The sequence below is a fragment of the Bacillus rossius genome, chromosome 18 (genome assembly GCF_032445375.1).
Source record: "Bacillus rossius redtenbacheri isolate Brsri chromosome 18, Brsri_v3, whole genome shotgun sequence".
Taxonomy (NCBI): Eukaryota; Metazoa; Arthropoda; class Insecta; order Phasmatodea; family Bacillidae; genus Bacillus; species Bacillus rossius.
Genome location: NC_086345.1, coordinates 22,672,934 through 22,694,610, shown reverse-complemented (window position 1 = coordinate 22,694,610; position 21,677 = coordinate 22,672,934). Strand labels below are relative to the sequence as shown.

Sequence of the window (21,677 nt, the reverse complement as noted above, 5' to 3'; positions counted from 1 at the left end):
CAATGCGTGTTGCCTAAGCACAGGCGCTCAGTAAACATCTCCGTAACAGGTTTTAAGATATCTCCGTACTCAAGTGGGAAAATGATGGCTACCGTATTTTGGGACGGAAAGGGCTTCATTTTGATGGATTCATTTAAACGTGAGTCAATAATTACAGCAAAATGTATAAAATTACGATTGTCAAATGGTTTAATTTCCTATGTGTTAAATGTGATGTAGATATGTAGTAAACTAAAACTTTCAATAAAACCTTTTTCCATGAGTTTATTTTTTTTAATGACGAAACGGTACTTTCCGAACACGACTCGCACATGCTATAAAATCAATAAAAATTATGTACACATATTTTTATAAAAGAAAAATGTTCCGCTATTGTTTAGCTAGCAAAACGTGAATTTTTTTCTCTAGAATATTTTTACTGTACATCACATATATGTAGACAAGTTCCCTGCTTCTAAATGGACGGGTCGCTAAATTTATGGGTTTTATATAATGTAACACGAACTTGTGCCAAGGACATCCTCCATCTTGAAAAAGGACTGTTTATACTCTTTTAACACTCAATAGCCAGTTACGTAGAAGAGATGTCGTTCTGAACTGTCCTGCCGACCTGTTCAGACCGTGTGTAACCGCACGCATACACAGGTTAAACGCGATTATTGGAAGTAGTTCTTTTTCTCTTACATCCACGCTATACGCCATTATAACCCAAATAACTTATTATACCCCCATGTGCCCACGCCCTTACTTAAACGGTTCACCTTGAATGCGGTTTTAATTTCTTAGATCTAAATAAAAAATGCCCTTGCAGTTAATAAAATAGGTATAAGTAAGTTTAAGAAAGAATTTCGGCTTTAATCTACAACCCAGACGCTCGTGGTGCGCTGGGGCCGAGATTCAAATTCGTCGAGAATATTTTACGTATTTATGTATTCCAGTGCTCAAAATGATATGCAATTGTTGCCCCGGGCACGAAATTTTATTTATAATTCATTAATAATAACGCCCCTCACGATAAACAAAGGAAAATATGTATTAACGAGTGCCTGGTTGCCGCAGAAGCGGCTAGAAAGCGCGATTCGTTCGGTTCGCGTCCGTCACCGTAGATAGCAGCACCATAGGGTAATAATATTATTTCGTTTTTATAATACGATTTTATAACCAATACGCATCCCAAATACACCAAACTTATGTTAGTGTGTTACAATATTTTTTTAAAATATTGTGCAAAAGATCCCGGGTGTAATATGAATTATTATGTGTAACTGTAATACACCATTGTTCGTACAAAAACGTATTTGAAAATTCAACATTACTTTTAAATAACCGTACCGATTGTGCTGAAAATCGGTGGACGATCGTTAAATTACATAATTTTAATAATTCAAACGACGAAAACATGATTACAAAGTCAAATCGACGGTTGTTCCAATCGAGTGGAAGAGAGATGCGGCGCAAGTGTACAATGATCGTAACGGGACACATCGTAGTGGGGCAATGTGCGTTCGGGACACTTTTTCGTGCGTGCAGCCGGCGTTCATCGATTTATTAGACGTTGTCACGTCAAAAAAACGGAATATTTCAGTCGTTACCATGGTGCAAAAACCAGAAAAATTTTAATCTTCGTTTCATGATTCCTAGATCTGGAAACCTGGCGTCGTGTATGTGAAAGTGTGTTTATGTTCATTCACACCAATCACTGTGTTGGTCCTTGTATCGTCCAGATTATCTTTCAGTATCCTCGCTGAGTTTGTCTGTTGGTCGCTGTAGTCCAAATTTCGTTTTATGCCCCGATTAACTGTTCCGTATGTAAATGTCTCGGCCTAGTTATCCCGCTATGTTCGTCTGTGCTGTGATAGTTTCCTGACTACTCCGTTCTCACTGTTGTCTATTAATGAAACATTTTTGACATTGGCTAGTTTTTTTTCTTGTTTTCTGTGCTTGTCCGTTATGTATAATTCTCTATGACGTACAGTTTATACCAGCAATTACTTACGACCAGAAACATTTTAAATCATGACTCCATAGGAAAAGCTCTGTGAATCATTAAAAATACAGACTATCGCATTATTTTAGACATTACTTTGGGTTTCAGAGATACGAATTTTTCCCGTTCCATCCAAACGTTTGTCAACATATCGCTGGTGTGAAAATACCGGAAGTAAATAACACATTTTTTTTAAATGTTTAATTTGGAAAAAAAATTATGAACGCGATGGATATGTTTGTCATGTGGCTATGTAACAAAAGGTCTGGCAGTTAATTTTTTTTGTGATACGTACTGTTTTAACCATAAATTTGCTCTTTCCACACCGTTCCTTTATATATATATATATATATATATATATATATATATATATATATATTAAGCAAATATCGCGTCAGAAGAGAGAGAATTGGGTGAATAAATATTACCACAAAATAAATGTGTATTTTATCAAGTTCATTGTGAAGATGAAACACGCAATTTTGTTTTCGAACTTCTGTTCTGAGACTGTTAACAAATAAATAAAATACCAAGAATCGAAATTCACTTAGGATTGTTTTTTTTTTTTTTTTTTGCTCAGTTATCTTTGAGGACCTGTTATGCTGTTATTTGAAAACATTGTTTTATATAGAGTGTGAGCTGGTGAGCATACGTTGGTGTTTCGGAGTCACAGAAGGGTTGAATATAAGGGAAGGTCTCACACCCCTGTTAACTTATTTCAATTCTTTCGTCATTGACATTAGTTAAGGGCTACTCCTGAAAATTTTAACACTATATTTATATGTCTTGCAGTGTTTGAAGTGAAACTTCTTTGGTCGCGATGGGACCTTTAACAAACCTCATCAAAATACCTCTTCTTTCGGTGCCAAGTGTAATAAATTAAAATCAATTTTCCCCCCTGCCTACCTTCGTAGCGCAGTTTGTCTAAACAAGTCTCAAACCTTGTCTCCGTCACTTATATTGTCAACCATTTAAAACTAAACGGGTCAAACATAAGTCTTTAAATGGTGGGTTGGCAATAGAAAAAAAAAGTTGGTTGTCTGTAAAGTCGGTTTACGGACGATAGTTTAACGTGACAACGTCATAACAAAACATTGATGAAATGATTGCATACTTTTATGAATAAAATTGAATCATTTTTATTGAATTATCACTATTTTGTTTGGATACAAAGAAGGAGTGAAATGAAATATACAATTTAATTGATACATTTACTTTTATTTGCACTCATTAATTCAAATATGTTTATTACTTTAACGAAGAGATTATTTTAAATATAACTTTTATACATGTTTGCTATTTAACTTCTTCTAATCTGTGTTATTATGTTAAGGATAGGACGATGATTGGAAAAGTAGGAAACGAATGGGAGTGTTTCAAGTTTAATGTGCCTCGAAAAAGTCAAATAGAAGGTTGTTCCAATCGAGTGGAAGAGAGATAGATGCGGCGCAAGCGTACAATGAGCGTAACGAGACACAGCGTTAAGGGAAAATGCGCGTTACGGGACACTTTTTAGTGCGTGCAGCCGGCGTTCATCGATTTATTAGACGTTGTCACGTCAAAAAATTACCAACGAGCTAATGGCCATGGATAAGAATCCTTCTCAATTTTTATGTATTAATTTTTAACCGGGTTTAATGCAAGGAATTAAATGTTTAATTTATTTTCATGCTAAAGATTCATTGAAAGCCCAGGCTCTATAATAGATCTTCGCGTATTCATTGTATGTAGAAATTGTTCCCATTTCTATTTTTTTTTTGGGGGGGGGGGGTTACGGAATTTCGTGAGAGAATTTTCGTGAATATAACGCAAGTCACGTGGAACGGAAATGTGTAACCACGGTGCTGCCATCTGTGCCTGACGGCGCGAACCAAAGTTAAACGGAATTCTCTGAACTGTCTGATATATAAAGTTTTATATCAGCTGATTTAGGCTTGTTCTTCATGGGTTTGAGCTTTCATTTTCTTTTTACATTCTTGAAGTTTTTTCCATGACAAACAATGCAAAAATTGCAATGGCGTGTCTAAACAATTTAATTAAGTTATATAAAAAAATTGAGTGTTAGTCTATAAGAGACGAAACATAAATTAGCATTTTCTAAATATTTGTTTAGTAAATTAATCTTCTATAAGAAAAAAAATGATTGTGAGTTATGCTCTAAATGTATTTTTAAAATTTTGAGAAAATTTTTAAGCAAAAATAATTCAGAATGCTACCTCTTCAAGGCAACGTTAAAAAAGCATATAAGGGTTGAATGATTACCACGAGCGCTAGAAGTGAAATTTCACAGATAGAGAACTAGTAAATTTATAGAGTTCACAAATATATATATATATTTATAAACATCCTTAAACAACTCACACACACTATTCTTAATGTCTATGCAGTTATTCAAGATTACGATCGAATTTAATTTTCCAAAAAAAAAAGGGGGGGAAAAAATATGCGGAAATGTAGCTTCGCTTCACGAGCGCTTGTCCGAAAGTGGGTAATGAGTGGGGCGCTCGATAACTGGCCTACTTTACTTCCTCCTCTCTCTCCGTCACTATCGGTTATCGAATTCCTCCCAACACCGTAACGTTGCAAATTTTCGTTACGCTCACCCCTGCCACTTGGCACTTTGTGCGGGGCTGCACGAGAAAGAGAGAGAGATAGAGAGATATAGAGATAGAGAGATATAGAGATAGAGAGGCCCTGGAGTGTGCGTTGGCCAAGAATCTCCCCCTGTTCGGGGAAACTGGGGCAGACGTCTGTCTCCGCAACTTCCTGCCTGGCCGGAAGTAGGTCAGCGAAGCACCAGTGTCTCCCCCCTAGACAGCGTCCCCCCTTCCCCCCCCCCCCCCCGTCACCGCCCGCATGCGGAGGAGAAACAAGATAAATCCAAACAAAACCCTTGCAAAAATCCTCCAACAGACTGAACGCGTCAAGATTCGTACACTCTAATTTTTTTTTTCTTTCGTAAATGGAACAGAAATAATTCACGTAAAATCACAGATTTTTTTTTAATTTTTGTACATTTACGTGAAAACAACGCGGCATCGCTACAAAAATAGTGTTCGCAGTAATACTGGGTTCAGATTCTTACCCGGGCATTTAAAAAAAAAAGGCATTATAAAAGAAATTAGGTCAATTTCTTGAATATTCGATTATCTCTTCCACGGTTTTAAAAATATATATATATATATATATATATGCTTGAATGAAACATCGATTTAAATATTATCTCGAAAAATATTTTTCATGAAAAAAAAAAATAATTGATGTGTGTTGCACAAAGTTAGAATATATTTCTCTGTATTGACAACTGGTTTTGTAAAAGTGCAGAAAAATATGTTTCTGTGTAAGGAAGCACTAACGTTATCCACGAGAATGGTGTGAAAAATCATTTTTTTTTCCTGGCGATCGTAATATTTTGTTTTCCATCCCCGGACTGAAAGAAAAATCCCTGGACAACATCTCCAGCTCAGATTCAAGACTACAGGGGGAAAATATATTTTGTACTTTAAAACTTATTTCTTTGGAAAGTAGTACTCAAGAAACTCCTTTGAATCCATACAAAAAGTGATAATTCAATTAAAATTATTCAATTTTATTCATAAAAGTTTGCAATCATTTCATCAATGTTTTGTTATGACGTTGTCACGTTAAACTATCGTCCGTAAACGGACTTTACAGACAACCAATTTTTTTTCCTAACCTAACTTGAAGCTATGAGTGTGCGAGAGAGGTCTGGGTAGGGAAGACACCAAGTGATTCTCAGGCCGAATCCTATACTGAAAACAAGATTTTCTTATTAATTCCGTGTTATCCGAGATTTTGCTTATTCGAAGATGTCGCAACCAGCACCAACTCGGCCAAACGACACACTCTTCTGTGAACATAACACAAGTCCTGAGCCTTCGCGCTACCGCCGTGGGCCATAACTGGATGCAGTTGCACTCAGATGCAGTTGCACTCGGATGCAGTTGCACTCAGATGCTATACCTGCCGCTGGCACGTGGGGGTCCCGCGCGACCTTGAATCGTAGAGGATTGCCACAAGGTCCATCCACGTGCTTCCACTGAATACATCCTAGCCCTTAGCGCGTCTGCCGCGAGCAGGCGGTAACATCTGAAAAAACGACCTGGACCTCATTCCCGTTTGAAACAGAATACAGACAGTATTAGACAAAGTAGTGCCAAAGGTCTGCGTATCCTCCTGTCAACAGTGTTTGTAACAACTTCATTGGGTTCGTCAGTGTTCGTAAGTGATAGCTGGAAAATGCTCACCGTACCTGTACACAGAAAACTATTTTCTGAACTATTACAAAATATTTATTTGGAAACCAGTTGACAAGAAATAGTTTGTAATACTTTCCCACTGAAAATGTTAAAACCATTAGATGATTTAATATAATACTGTTTGGCTCCAAACTTCTTTAAAGCAGTACAACATTTTTAAAAATAACTGCAATACAATTTCATTTGACCCATGGTCACAATATTTTAAGGAAAGCAAAATTATGTCCAAATTAAATTTTTCTTTCAACTGAATTTCATTATTTAAATTGCTTTATTAATTAAGAACTTTAGAACAAATCACCGTAAAGTTGCGAGAGTTTTTTTTTTACTGAACTCATGTTTGTCCAAATGCACGAAAATTTATAATAATTCCATTTTTAAAAAAAACTATTTTTTAAGGGAACTTCTACTGAAGCAAAACGTTTCTAGGAATTTGTTTTGGTTTACCAATGACTAGAGTTATTACATTTATTAAGTTAGTTCTGCCTGTAGAATATTATTATTTAAAATATACTAATGCTCAAAAATGTATGTGTGAATTATCAAATATATAGCTAATTACTTTTCCCTATACTATGCAAATGTTTAAACTTTTTTTTTCTGATTCCTCTATAGTGTGTTTTATAACAGCAATGAGGAGTAAAAAAATTTTACTTATTCTCTTTTCCTGAAAAACTATCAAAATTATTTGGTATTTAGGAATACTTTCCTAAAAAACCGTTTAGCCTAAAGGATCCGTTACAAGTGCATCTTTAAGAATATTAAACTTATTTTTTGACGTCCTGAATAATTCCAATAATCCTTACAAGAATGCTGATGCAGCCTTTCGTAAAATGATGTCACTCGAATCTTTGTGACCTTCAGGCTTTTCAGGAAGAAATGTGAAGATAGTTGTAGTTGAACCTTCAACGGCTGTTCATATTTTCTTTGTATGTGTTTATAATTTTAAATTAATAAACTTTATTGCGTTCACAGAAAATATATATATTTTGTGTAAATTTACAAGAGAATCCTTTGGAAATCAACTGCCAATAAATAGCTTATAATACTACAAGAAAGTTATTGTAATTTTGTACAACAGAAAGCTATGATTATTTTTGCATGTATGAAATACGTTTTTTTTTAATGATACCAAGAAATTCTTGCGAATATTGGCGCATAATTTTATATTTTAATTGATATTTCAAACGAGCTTATTTTTTTTTGAAAACGTAGAAAAGATAAACGATGATTGAAAATTTTGACTTTATTTTGTTGTATCATGCTTATAAATGTGCGCAGTTAATACTGGAAAGCTATTCAGGGAACGGTTTACAAATAACTTCAACCATTGGAGGTACTGGGACAACACAAAGCACAAACGCCAGTACTACTGCGAACACTATTTCGAAGTGATATAGTTGTTTTCATATTAATGTACAAATTTAGTAATGTTTGTAATTTTTCATGAATATTACTTTTACATTTACAAAAAAAATACACTGTACAACTCAAAAGTTTCTTGTAAATGGATAGCAAAGAATCTTTAAACACAAACGAACGACCACCAAGAATGAAGTTCCCGTCAAAAATTTAGGACCATTGTGAAACTTGTACAAATTTTCCTGTCATTTCTTGTCATCTTTTTGTGACAGATTATTCAATTAGTTTTTGTTTCTTCAAAACGTTTTTTAATTAAAAATTATTAAAATATTTTTTTTCAGTTTACCAAGCTATTAAATTTTATGAGTAATATAAAATTATAATATTGGCAATTTTTATAATTTGAAAAAATAGAGGATACGATCATTTTATGGTAAAATATATTTTATTTTTATTTCAAATTGCTTATGGATATGTACTTTAAAGAAAAATTAAAGCAAAGAAGGCAAAAATTGATTCATATGTTGCTTTTGAAAAATTTATTTCAACGTTTTAAGAAAATTATACTTAACTTTAACAAAAAAAAAAAAATTATTTTGCATTCCCAGAGGTGAGAGAGATAGAGTTTCCAGTGTTCTTTAGTTAAGTTTCCGACTCGCCAGTTAAATTTTTTTTGTTAAAAAAATTAATGGATTTTTTAGTATTTTTTAAAATTGTGACAAAATTCGTTGGCATAATACGGACTAGTTTCTCGCTAAATGCGCTATTTTCCACTAAATTATCCTTAAGCTGAGACCGCGTCGGGAAAAAGGGGAGACACATGATTAGAGACCGGAAAAATTCGCAGATTCATTCGGCGATAGGCTAGTATTCGAATACCTTTATAATGATTTTGCTATTGGCTTACTGTTCATCTGGACGAATCTCAGCCAGTCATAAACCCCTCAACCAAAGAAGGAGCGAATCACAGACAAACCAGATGAGACGACTCACAAGTCGGCAGCCAATGAACTTGCGTTATTTGCCCAAGTGTCCAGGGGAATGTGCAGTTCTATCCTGAAGGCCATCGAAACCGCGAATTTTTCCGGTCTCTACACATGATATTTTTTTTTATTTTTTTTGGAATATTTGCAAAATTGACAAAGGGTATTTTTTAGTACCTATGATTTACCACACAAATAAAACGTAAGATGATAATATATATAAATTTTTGTTTTGGTGGCCAACCTGTTAGGACGGCAGCGACGAAGGCGAGGCACACCAGCAACAGGCGGGCAGGACACCCATCATGCGTGCAAGAAGCGGCCATGTCCTCGGCCGGTTTTCCGCGAAGTCACACACGCGCGAGAAAGTTAGAAAAAGGTAAATTTTATTTTAATTAATTTTCGAAAAAAAAAATTACTTAACGAACGTCATCCATAAGCCTGGAAGATATTTTTTAGTTTGCCGATTGCCCCGGTGAGGGTTTGTTGAGGAATTAAAAGAAGCTGAAAGGTGGGTTTTTAATTTTTTGCCGCGTGTCTCAAATCACGCGATCAAGGAGGATAAAACGCGCAGGACGGGCCCGCGAGCAGGTGTATGCCCGATGATTGCGTCCACTTCGGGTGTCGAGTCCTCGCGAAAGAGGAAGGGAGAGGGAGGTTTTTTTTTTCTAGCGAACGGCGACACGAGGAATTGCGCTCCCGTCGAATCGCGTCATGGCAACCTGGGAATAGAGAGAGAGAGAGAGGAGAGGAGAGGAGAGGAGAGAGAACACCCGTAACCCGCAGTAAGTCGAACAGTCAAATAGGACCCGCGCCGCAGTGCGTCCAGACGCTACGGACGACGCCGGCGAACTGATGGCCCGACCGCTGCCTCCAGGCCCCTGGTTGGTCGGAAGTAGGGGGTGGAGGGGAGGGGATGGAGTCGTTGCGCGGGCGTGGAGAACTAGGGGAGGGGGGGAAAGCTGTGTGATCGTCTCGCGCGCATGAGCGCATTCGGTGCGCGGAGGTAAAACGGCGTTCCGTAACTTTGAAGCCTTTGCCAATCTGTGCGCTCAAAACATCGCATAACATTATCTTTGAAAGATTTGTGCAATGGGAGTGCATGACTTGATGTAAGCTTTTGGACATAAGCCATTGCTAAGCACATGCATGTCTGTAGAAGAAAACTACAAAAAAAACACAAATGACAAAAACACAAATTAAGCAAAAAATTGCTGTTGTCAGGATATAAACACCACACAATACTCCACAACAGGAATATGGTCAACAAACAAAGAAAACCTCATAACCTCATTTTTTTTTCAAATAAATTCATTTACAGGAACCAACCAAAGTTTCAGAAGGTAGATACCATTTCAGGTCCTTATTTTATATGTATCACCTAAATAAATTCACAATATAAAACTGAGAACTGTTGTTACGTGAATTGAAAACACTTTTGCGTTTATTGAACTCGAGAATAAAATTTAGTTTTGTAGTCTCTAATATTACACCACAGGAAACCGTATACCTACTTAAAAATAGTTTTTCACAGACGTGGAAAATTTTAATAGAATCTTCCTCTCAGCATGTACAAACCAAATGTTTCTTCATTACATTGTCTGACTTAAGTGGGAGGAATAGGATTAAAAATATGCAAGGTTTTTTTTCATAAAAAAATTTATTTCATAGTTTAATATTTTTAATTTTACTTTGTTCAGACAGAGGTCACAAACTAAGGGTGGTATTCCTATAAATTCAGGTAAGGTAGCGAATAAACACTGCCTTGTTGGGGCAAAACCGTAACCTAACTCGCGGGCTGAATTCCAGTAAGGGAACAGATCGGTAGCCGTTTTAATAAACCTTGAGCGAGGCTATATATTTTGGTTCCAAGGCATTCTAGCGGACGTTTCGCAACCATGGTTACAAATGTTACGGGAAAAAAATTGGTTGTCTGTAAAGTCGGTTTACGGACGATAGTTTAACTTGACAACGTCATAACAAAACATTTATTGAATTATCACCTTTTTGTTTAGATACAAAGAAGGAGTGAAATGAAATCTACAATTTAATTGATAAATTTACTTTTATTTTTACTCATTAATTCAAATATTTTTATTACTTTAACGAAGAGATTATTTCAACTATAACTTTTATACATGTTTGCTATTTAACTTCATCCAATCTGTGTTATTCTGTTAAGGATAGGACGATGATAGCAAAAGTAGGAAATGAATGGGAGTGTTTCAAGTTTAATGTGCCTCGAAAAAGTCAAATGGATGGTTGTTCCAATCGAGTGGAAGAGAGATAGATACGGCGCAAACGTACAATGAGCGTAACGGGACACAGTGTAACGGGACAATGTGCGTTACGGGACACCTTTTTCGTGCGTGCATCCGGCGTTCATCGATTTACTAGACGTTGTCACGTCAATAATACTAGCGAGACCGGCCCCACCATACAAAAAATAATATGACCGCCTTTCTCATTTTCTCAAGTACTTTTTTTTAAGTTGCGATTATTTCTTGTTACGACAATTAAAATGTACAAAATGTATTCCAGGACGGTTTAGCCATCATAAAGTTTCATTCGGCACACAAACACGCTTGCTACGTCTCCTGAAGTTCACGAAAGTGACTATATACGAGTTAATTGCGCCGGACACGGGTCAGCCATCTTGACGAAATGAACGAAAAATTGAGCTATGCGCATGCGCGGAATTCAGGCAGCAAAATCGGCAATGGAAAGGACACCAAAATCCGTTCTCTAAAAAATAACGGACTGTCCATGTCCTATCGTGCAATAGGAATACAGTTGTTTTTGTGTCTTGGTCATACCGGAATATGATAATCTGCAAATATCATAACATGGTGTATATTACCGTTATTAGTAGAGTTTTGGTCACTTCTTAAAATTTAAATAAATACATAATACTAATTAATTCTCAGGGGTACCATCGTTGACATCAGCAGGTGTTAATTTCATTCATTACTATGCCTTAACGAAGACCAATTTTTGAGTATCAAAAGGTAGAAAAACTGTGATGACCACTAAAATCGTTTTAAACCGAGATGGCGATTTTCGGCTCCTGTCTCTGCTCTTTGCGTGGAGTGTTATAAATGCATTTTTCAGTGGAGTGGTTTCTAGGTAGGCCTGGTCCATTTGCGACGTCGCGTCGTTACCGAAAACACCCTGGCGCCTAACAGGTAGGCAGTCCCGCGTGACACGTCGCACCTACCTGTTGCATACCTTTCTTGTTTTGCGGGTCACGGAATTTCTTCCTTTTAACAAGGGGGGCAGGGGGGTTCGTCGCTTGCTTCAACGCCACTGCACTGCGAAAGCGCGTCCTCTCAGCCAGTGAAGTAGTGCCTTAATGCGCGCGAAATTCAAATTTGCGCGCTACTGTTGACACTTGTTTCGATTCCGAACGTCCGCTCTTCAAAATAAAAATATTTTTGTAGGCATTTCCTGCCACCCGACAAACGTAAGCCCCTGGTGAACGTCATGTTTGCATGTATAAAAATAAATCGCTCATTTAAGAAAACCTTTAACTCTAAAATACATTTTTTTTTCCCGTTGACGTAAACTGTTAATGGATTTCCAATAACAATATAAATAAAAAAAGTCGGCAGTAGTTTTGAATACTTGCGCGTGTGTGTATGTATATATATAGTTTGTGGGCCGGAGAGTGACATAGAATACACATAATTATGAAATTACGTCCCTAAGAGATTTAAAAAGGGTAATTTCGGTTTTGTAATAGAAAATCGTACGAGGGAGGTCAGAGACACACAAACAGTGAGTGCATGTAATTTCTCTAGGTCCGCCACACGGTCATATGGTAAGGTCTGCCAACTTACTATCCTTCTCCTTGGCGAAACCCATCCGCTTAGTGAAGCTCGCGGCTGCTAGCGAACTAAAGGCGCTAATAACAGTTTAGTTTAGAACTCCGTCAATAGATGGCATTGCCTTGGATCTGTAACGCGCTATCGTTTGGTGCGTCCGTCACGTCTTGCCTAGGAGTTACCTGCCTTCCCACAAAATGAAGCTGAAGATTGGCGTCCCGGGTTTGCAGATGCGTAGCCTCGATGCACCGAGGTTGTGCAATCAATGGGACTTAAAAAATTAAAATTTTATCGTTTTTAAAGTGTATGTTCTACAGACTTGAAACTCGGTAGTGATGTCTCTTATATGATGGTTTTTTTTTTAAGCCCGTACCACGCCGGGTACTTCAGCTAGTTACTAATATTTAGAGACCTGTAAAATTCGCGATTACAAATCCCTAAAGGATAGACTCCATGATCCTCTATGCATTCGTGCAAATTACATCTGCTGATTGGTTACCGACTCGTAACACCTGTTGACTGGAATGGTCATGATTCGCTAATTCTTCTGTTAAAGATTTTTCATTGGCCCAGAGTCCTTCAGATATACTGTGGCTTAATCACTTTGCAAAATAATGTCAAAAGTATTTGGACACTATCCTATCGCGAAATGAATACGTGAATTTTACAGGTCTCTACTAATATGTTCTTGTTTATGGTACATTGTATTCATTTTTCCGCAACACACAATATTTCTACGTGCTCAAAAAACTATTATTTACGGCAATTCCGAGCGACTTTTTTGTTGTTTTTTTTTTTCTCTCATGCACAGGCTTGACATTTCATCAACAGTCCCTCGTTTCAGCAATATTTTTGTTTATTACTAGCCTCCAACATCGTTTTTCGTTCCGCTTTCGAATTCCTAAACGATTACAATTAAAATATTTAATTTATCCAGCAATTAAAACCGCAAAAGTACACGCATTTGAAAGATAATTATCATCTGCAGCAAAAAAATAAATAAAATAACGTGGAACAGTGGGATCGCTATTTCAAATACACGTCAACAACAAATATGATAATTTTGATACGCTAAAATTAAATAGCTTTGTAACCCTTAAATATTTTTTAATGAAAAAAAGATAATAGCTCTCGTAAAACAATAATTTTCGCTCCAAGTAAAAAAAAAGTAACACGAGTTATTCTTTGGCAATTCAAACCTAAACTTGTAAGTATATCGTACAGATTTAAATGGCAAAGAGAGAAAGAAGACCATTTTCTTAATAAATATTACTCATTGTTGAAATACTCACACCATAAAGAAAATTTGTGCGTGTTACTGTTTCTTCAAACAATTATGCTATTTGGAACACGCCAAATCTCTGAAAGAAATATGAAATTCATAACAGGTAGAGCTATCTATGCGGGAAACGCAGGGACTGTCTCAACAGCGCTCTCTACGCTGCTGGTTGAACAAGGAGGAATGTTAGCGCGCTGGTAGCAAATATAAAATTCAAGGATACCTATATATTTTTTTGAAACAAACTCATGCTCACGATCTTTGTCTTATTCTTTAGTGTCAACACAAAACTACCAATATTATATATTTTTTGTGATATATTCAAGCGTAACAAAAGAAAATTATTCAGCAGTATTTTTGGATACCAAAAAAAAAGTTTATTGTTTTTTAATAGACTGATACTCTTTTTGGCGATAAAGCCCCAAAAAAATAAAAGTTTCTTTAAAATAAACGGATTATTTTTGTTCAAAATAATCTACAATTTAAGAGTTTAAGAATTAATAAAAAATTATTTCAATACCATAAAATCCTTGGAATTTATATGTATCGTGAAATATTTGTAAACAGAATTTGGAAGTGACGGACAATTTAACAAACAGTATAATGGTATTGAAAAAAAAAATTGTTTTGTTTATATATAAAAATGGTTGATAAAGCTATGCCACGTATAATTTGTGATTAGTATTAGAAATAAAATTTTGGTTAGAAATGTACATACCGAAAGTTGAAAAGGCTTTTTTGTAATTTTGTAAACGTATAAATTTAACACAAAACCACGTATGAAATAACTTGTAATTTATTTTATTTTATATTTTATGTATTTCTAGCTTGGTGCTTTGCAGAAGAATTGCCAGCACGTCAGTAAAAGTATAGAACATCGCTATCACCGTAGGTGCTTTTAAAAAAAAAAAAAATTTGCGACTCTGGTTTCCGTTTTTTATTCACGTTTCATTACCGTCAACTTGATCCGTACGCGTCGAGCATCGAATAACAACGGTTGTACCTGGGTTCGTGTTCCAACAGCGCAAGGTATGAGAACAAAATTGTTTTCCCCATTCGGTTGTTATCAGTTACGGATGTCCGAGCGATATGCGCAGAAGCTCAACTCAGGTCACCACAGTATCTGAACTGTACGCGTTGCCTTCACGAAGGTAAGATATTCCTCATTTTGACTACTTAATTCCCTCCTGTTCCAACAACTTTTCAATCACTCGCAGCGAAAATGAATCTTATAATTTACTAGCGACCCACCCCGGCTTCGCACGGGTGCAATGCTGATACTAAGTATACTACAGAATGTCTTGATATAATATTGATATAATAATAATTTTTCTGCTCTCAATTTAGTTTGTTTATTACGGATGTAGGCCAATCTCTCAGATTCAATTTTCGCATATTGTTGTATTGCTTAAAATGGCTTCGTAAATAAGCCATTATTTCTCATAATAAGTAAAGGATAAAAAATTGTTATGGTGGGTTATCCCTAAGAGATAGACATGTACCATCGCGGTCTTTTTGTAGACCTTTTTTAAGTTGTACAATACTGTAGTACAATATTTTGATCTATCTCGTATCAGCGTTTGCAATGAAAGCGCAAAAAATGTGTTTATTTTCGACATCACATTAGAAACCTCTAAAATTATCAGTGTTTCTCTACTATATTATGCATGTATTATACATACAAACTTTCCTCTTGAATCACACTATCTATTAAAAAAAACCGCAATAAAATCCGTTGCGTATTTTCAAAGATTTAATCATACATAGGGACAGACAGACAGCGGGAAGCGACTTTGTTTTATACTATGTAGTGATGAACTTGCGTTTTGATGAGTACGATCTTGGCACACAGGTACACGGCAATTTTGGTAGAACTGATTTCGTGAATGGAACGGAAGTCGCACGGAACGGAAATGTGTAACCGCCACGGTGCTGCCATCTGTGGCGGATGGCGCAAACCAAATTTCACAAATCCAAAGTGAAAGTTTATACTATTAACTGTTTGATTAATTCGGACAATATGAGCAGTATTTTAATAAAATTCCTTGTCGAAAATTATGTCCTAAGCCGGGGTTTAGTACTCTTCTCTTTATTTTCGCTTTTATCGGAGACGTTTCATTATATTGTTAAAATATCGGTCTGCAAATTGAATGATTCAATAGTAGACGTAGCGAACTCTAGCGGAGGGTGCAGAAACTATGTAGGTATTATTCGGATCAATAAGTGTTGTTGAAAAACATAATCTTCGTATAGTTGTCTTGCTTAGTGTTTTTGACGTGATAACGTCTTATAAATCGATGAACGCCGGCTGCACGCACGAAAATGTGTCACGTTCCACCTGAGCCGAGCGTGGTAGAACCGGCCAACCACCGTGCGAGAAAATCTTCTGTTATATCAAACAGGTTAGGGCGGGCTTTTTTAAATAATTGTTCGTTGATAATATTTAAACAAATTATTTAAATTAAATATGCAAAAACTATAAATAATATTTGAAAAATCAAAAAGTATGCAATTTTTCATCAATTTTTTTCTTATGACGTTATCACGTAAAATTATCTTACGTAAACAGACTTTATAGACAACCCCCCCTTTTTTTTTCAAGGAATTTATATATACCCGACCATACTTTAAAGTGTAATTTTTCAATGCAATATATGTAACCATAAACTTTTTAAATATTTGTGCTAATTAAAGAAAGCCTCTTTTGTTTCGTGTGTGTTTCCCTTCCTTCTTTATAATTTAAAGTTTTCAGTGAAACTGCCTGTTACGCTGTCACAAGCTTGTTACTTTTTAATTAATCACAGTACCTACCTGGGGTGGTTTTCTACACCTAACAAAATAATCTGCATCCCACGTGAAAATAAACACAAAACACCCCTTCACAAAATGGCCAAATAAACGAACATTTTTTTTTACATATCCTAATAAGGTTGACTGATTTTATTTTTATTTTTTTACGTTTACCTAACACCTCCCTTTTGATCGCAGGGATCATCAACGTTTGAAAAACAAATTGCCTTCAGGCACTCATTAAAATCCAACACATTTCAACTACTCTATTTACTCTTGATATTTTTTTTTATTCTGCTGACCAAAAAATTTCCGAACTTTTTATTTCCGTACCGTTCCCGAAGTATTGGTAGCTTAAAAACAAAACAAAATCGGTTATTTTACCGTAATCTTATTTCCACTTCTAAACATAAATAAGACGTGGCCTGGTTATATGAACCGCATTTGCGTTATGCCTACAAAAGACAAATAATTTCGAAACCTCTTTTCTGTTGTTGTCATTTTTCAATTCTGTTTTAACATATACTTATTAAATTTATATAATTTAATACAAAAATTAAATTTTTTTACGAAAATATTATTCCTCTGGGGATCGTCCGCCAGATAATACTATCGATCTGTTTAAAAAAAACTAAAACCATAAAATAAATTTATTGCAGCATGAAGTTAACGCCAATAATTTTTTTTTAACGCTTGAACTAAGTTTTAATGAAATATTCCGTTTATATCAAGAAAGTTAAGTTTAACGAACAATACCTGAAACTTATTATGAGGTAGCCCACGTTTTAAATATCATTATCCCACTGAAGCATCTACGTTAAAAAAAACCCAAAGACGTAATTTTTTACGTCATTGAAACATCTTAACAACCGGTAGGGTAATTCAGGGCAATGGTGTCTTCTGAGCGAAACGTAAACGCGCAATAAAAAAATATTTGTGTGAGTCTCTCGTACCCACCAGTGGTTTTAATTAAAAACGAGAAAAAAAATTGAAAATTGTAGTAATTATCTTGTCATAACGACAGGTTCTAATTTCAACATGGAGGTATTAATAAGTCTACGGAGTTGAAGGCAACCGGTTAGCAATTGGCTAGAAAAACAAATCTCAGCTGTATAAAGGTTACTATGCAATAGATTTGTTCAATAAATTGAAATAACTCGCTAGTATGATGCCTTCATGTAGTGATTATTGCTAAACAAACAAAATACCAACACATCTGCAGTAAATTAGCATTAAACTTGATTATAACTAAAAAAAATTTAAAGCAGTCATGAGGACAGCCGATAGAAGAGAAAACCTAAAACTATAAAAAAATAAGTTGTTATTTTCAATTTTCTATTTTTTAGGTCTGAAGACATCTTTAACGTTTTCCACACAGAATCGAGGATCTAAAAAAATGTTAAAAATAGTGTTACGATTTACCGGGTTCGTAAAGGATAGCCCAATTAAAGATTTTATTACACACACAGTTTTATTTATTGCTACTATTTACATTACTAGCAAATAATCTAAAAAAGTCAATTAATCTATTTTACTTTAAAATGTTGCTTCATCCAGTCACTTGTTTCTTACAACCCACACGCCTCGCTGGGCCGCACCTCTGGCGCAACTCTCGCCGCAGCACCCCTCTTGGTCCTCCGTCGCAGGACTCCGTCGCCGCCGTCGCACTTCCCCTTCGCCGGGATCCCACTCGACGCCTCGCTTGTAACTTCACTCTGAACTCCGCCACGACCTCGACACTATCGCCCGGAAACTCCGCCGCGGGAAAGCTCCCGCCTGAACTCTCTCTCTCTCTCTCTCTCTCTCACTCTCACCTGAACTCCCCACTCTGACGCCGGCGTCCTCGTTTTATATATCAGCCGCCATTTATAGAACTCCCGAGCGCGGCCGGGGCCAGTCGCGTCATTCCGCGCCGACCCGACGGCAGAAATTTCTCGAAACACGTTGTCGGCGGCTCGCGTAACTCCGCAGCTGTGAGGTGTCAGGCGTCTTAGCTATCAGCGCCGCGCGGGGAGCGATAAGCAGGAGGGGGGGGGGGAAAGCGACAATACTTGTTGTCTTCCAGGCGCGCGCGGCGCATCTCATGTTGCGACAACCGCCAGCCAGCTTTGCACCTGCACGTGTCCCGGCCTTGCTCGCGTTCGTAACAATATATATTTAGAGAGAGTAACAATATAATGTACATATTTTTTTCCTAAACTTCAAATGATACAATTATTAATAATAATAGAAGTATTAATAATATAATTAAGAAAATAAAAATATAATTTAAAATAAGAAATACCTACTTTGTAAAATATAATATTGCAACATAAAAAAATCTTTTTTGATAATAATCAGAGACTTTTTCGCAATTTTTACGAAAAAAAAATCACACAGCAAATTTGTTTTAGTAAAATAACTCCTAAATTACTATAAAATACGCATTCCATAGTAATTGTAGGTATTAAAAAAATAAATAACAATTTTAATTTTTAGGTTATATTGCTACACAGACTCCGTTTTCTTCGTTATTCAAACTGTATATTTATATGAGAATATTAATATATTTTATACTCCCTTTTTACTGCACAGTAATCGTATACTTAAGGTTTAAAATAAAAATTGAACAGAAACACAATTTGAACTGGTATAGTGTTATCGTTAACACGTCACGTGACCATGTCGATGACGACTTACATGAATTTACTCCCTATCCAAACCTTCCTATAGAAGTTTTCACTTCAATTTTTTTTTTCTATTCGCACCAAAAATGGAGGTGAATGTTCTCATTTTGAATTCAAGTATTAACATGGCAAATATTGAACACACCAATACACTTACTTCTTACCTCAATGAATTTTAAGTTCCCTGTCACTACTGAAGCAAGCCGTTTGCAAGCACAGTATAGACTCGCCCATGGAGGTTGCCCGCTTTACTGCACAGACAAACGTTAGAAGACGATTACTTTAACGCAAAGTTAAAAAAAAAAAAAAAGGGGTTGTCTGTAAAGTCGGTTTACGGACGATAATTTTACGTGATAACGTCATAAGAAAACATTGATGAAAAATTGCATACTTTTTTAATTTTCATATATTATTTACAGCTTTTGCAAATTTAATTTAAATAATTTGTTTAAATATAATGACGAACAATTAGTTATAAAAATAAACTGAAATCGAATCAATGTCAATAAATTGTTAAATTGAAATGACGAAATTTGACGAATAAATCAATTTTTTTTTTAATTTGCTGCATTTAAAAAGCCCGCCTTTAACCTGTTTGATATTACAGAATATTTTCTCGCACGGTGGTTGGCCGGTTCTTGCACACTCGGCTCAGGCGGAACGTGTCCATGAGTCGTTATTTTTCGTGCGTGCAGCCGGCGTTCATCGATTTATAAGACCTTATCTAGTCAACAACAATAAAAACTGAAACTACATGAAGGTGAGGGTACGAATTTGTTAAACGTATGTTCCCCCTTTGGTGTGTGTATAGCGCTTGCGAGAGTAATTCTTAGTGAACCTCCGTGTTATCATGTGCGCCTGGTATCTGTGGGAAGGAACGAGAGATCCTAACGAGCCGTAGAAAAACGAAGGAAGGAAGGAAAACAAACAAAAATCAATACAAACAAATAAATAAAAAAAGTTAGAGTGGGTTCATAATTTCCGGTGAGTGCCATTCGTTCTTTCATTGAAAAGAAAAGCATAAAGTAAGAGGTAAGTAAGTACCTATTTCTAGAATGGCTACCTGTAACCTAAAAATGTTCGTTCTATAACAACAGTTCACTTGTTGGTTTGCTGCTTGCTAGATGCAATTTTATTTTGTTGGTGGTGATAACTTAGTCGAATGGATTAGTTTATTTTAATTTCGAGGGGAGTGTCTTTCTATTATTATTATTCATCCGAGATAATTAAATCGCGTGCGATAAATGGACGTGTTTGTGTGTTTTTAAACTATATTCAAACAAAAATAAGTTTATTTTATACTTGGTTTTTTCTTGATTTTAAACATTTAAAAGTTAGCAAAAACTATAAACACAAATTTTAAAAAAATGTTAAAATCAGTACAAATGTTATAAAATATTACAATTTATTCATAATGTTATGGCAGTTCAGAAATATAATAAATAATCAAGTTTGCCGTGTTAACTGTTTTCATACATGTAAATAAATAATTAAAACTCTAATAAGTGTTTGTAAAAAAAGATTTATAAAAAATATAAAAAGCTTCATCCAAAACGATTAATCCAAATTGCACCTACACATTAATTAAATCACTAACAACAGTTATTGAAGCCAATTTTTTTTTATTGGAACATAAAAAACCACACACACAGCCTTGTATTAAACATGAAATGTATACATATGTGCGTGTGTGTGGACATATGTATATGTGTGCGTGTTTTCAATTATGCAGAATCGATTTTTCTTTATTTAATTCGATTCAGAAAGCACGTTCTCGGGTTTCCGAACGATTTCAGGTATCAGGAAAACATGTGATGTAAAGAGGTAGCAGTACCGAACCACTGCGGTTTAAATTTTGTACGCGTTCATTCTTCATTCAATCATCGAGTAAATGACATGAGAAGATTGATGCTCTGAGAGTGGGGAAATGGTTCCCGAACCACATAACTAGCCACAGGGTGCTCATAAAGTTGATTTTTGTCGAAATTGGACCAGTATGAACGTGAAGTTGGGTTTGCGACTGAAAAAACTCGAGAGTCATATATTCAACCTGTACGCCGATTATGTGACGTTTAAGTAATAACTGTGAATTTCCAGTTTATGACTGAATTAGTAGTCGTTAGCTCCAACCATTCAAATCGGACGAGAACGCAGCCATGTTATAAAAACTGCATTTTAAAAGTACATATATCGGTTAGTAACCGTTGCCGATTGATAATTTGGTTTTATTGTGGCACTGGTTATGGATCTGCTTGAATAACCAGACATTCCTTCAATCTATATATATAAAAATGTTATGTTGGTTTGTGTACGCTTCAAAAACTCAAAAAGTTCTGCACCGATCGAGCTGAAATTTTACCATTATATGCAACCCGCATCAAGGATTGTTTTTATCTACTTTTCACGTCAGCAACATACCCGCGACCGCGGAAAAGTAACTGCGCCATTTTATTAATGTGTTTTCTCACCAATAAAAACAAAAAAACGCGCATTTTCTGTTATGGAA

General features: G+C 35.7%; 1 protein-coding gene across 1 annotated transcript in view; it reads right to left on the bottom strand.

Annotated features, from left to right (window-relative positions):
* The window catches only part of LOC134541063 (neuronal growth regulator 1-like), a 381,016-nt gene extending 371,550 nt beyond the window's left edge, over positions 1-9,466 (bottom strand). The window contains exon 1 of the mRNA XM_063384206.1: positions 8,857-9,466. Coding sequence (XP_063240276.1) covers positions 8,857-8,938 — 82 coding nt within the window. The 5' untranslated portion in view covers positions 8,939-9,466. The remainder of the gene's footprint in view (positions 1-8,856) is intronic.
* Between the last annotated feature and the right edge of the window lie 12,211 nt (positions 9,467-21,677).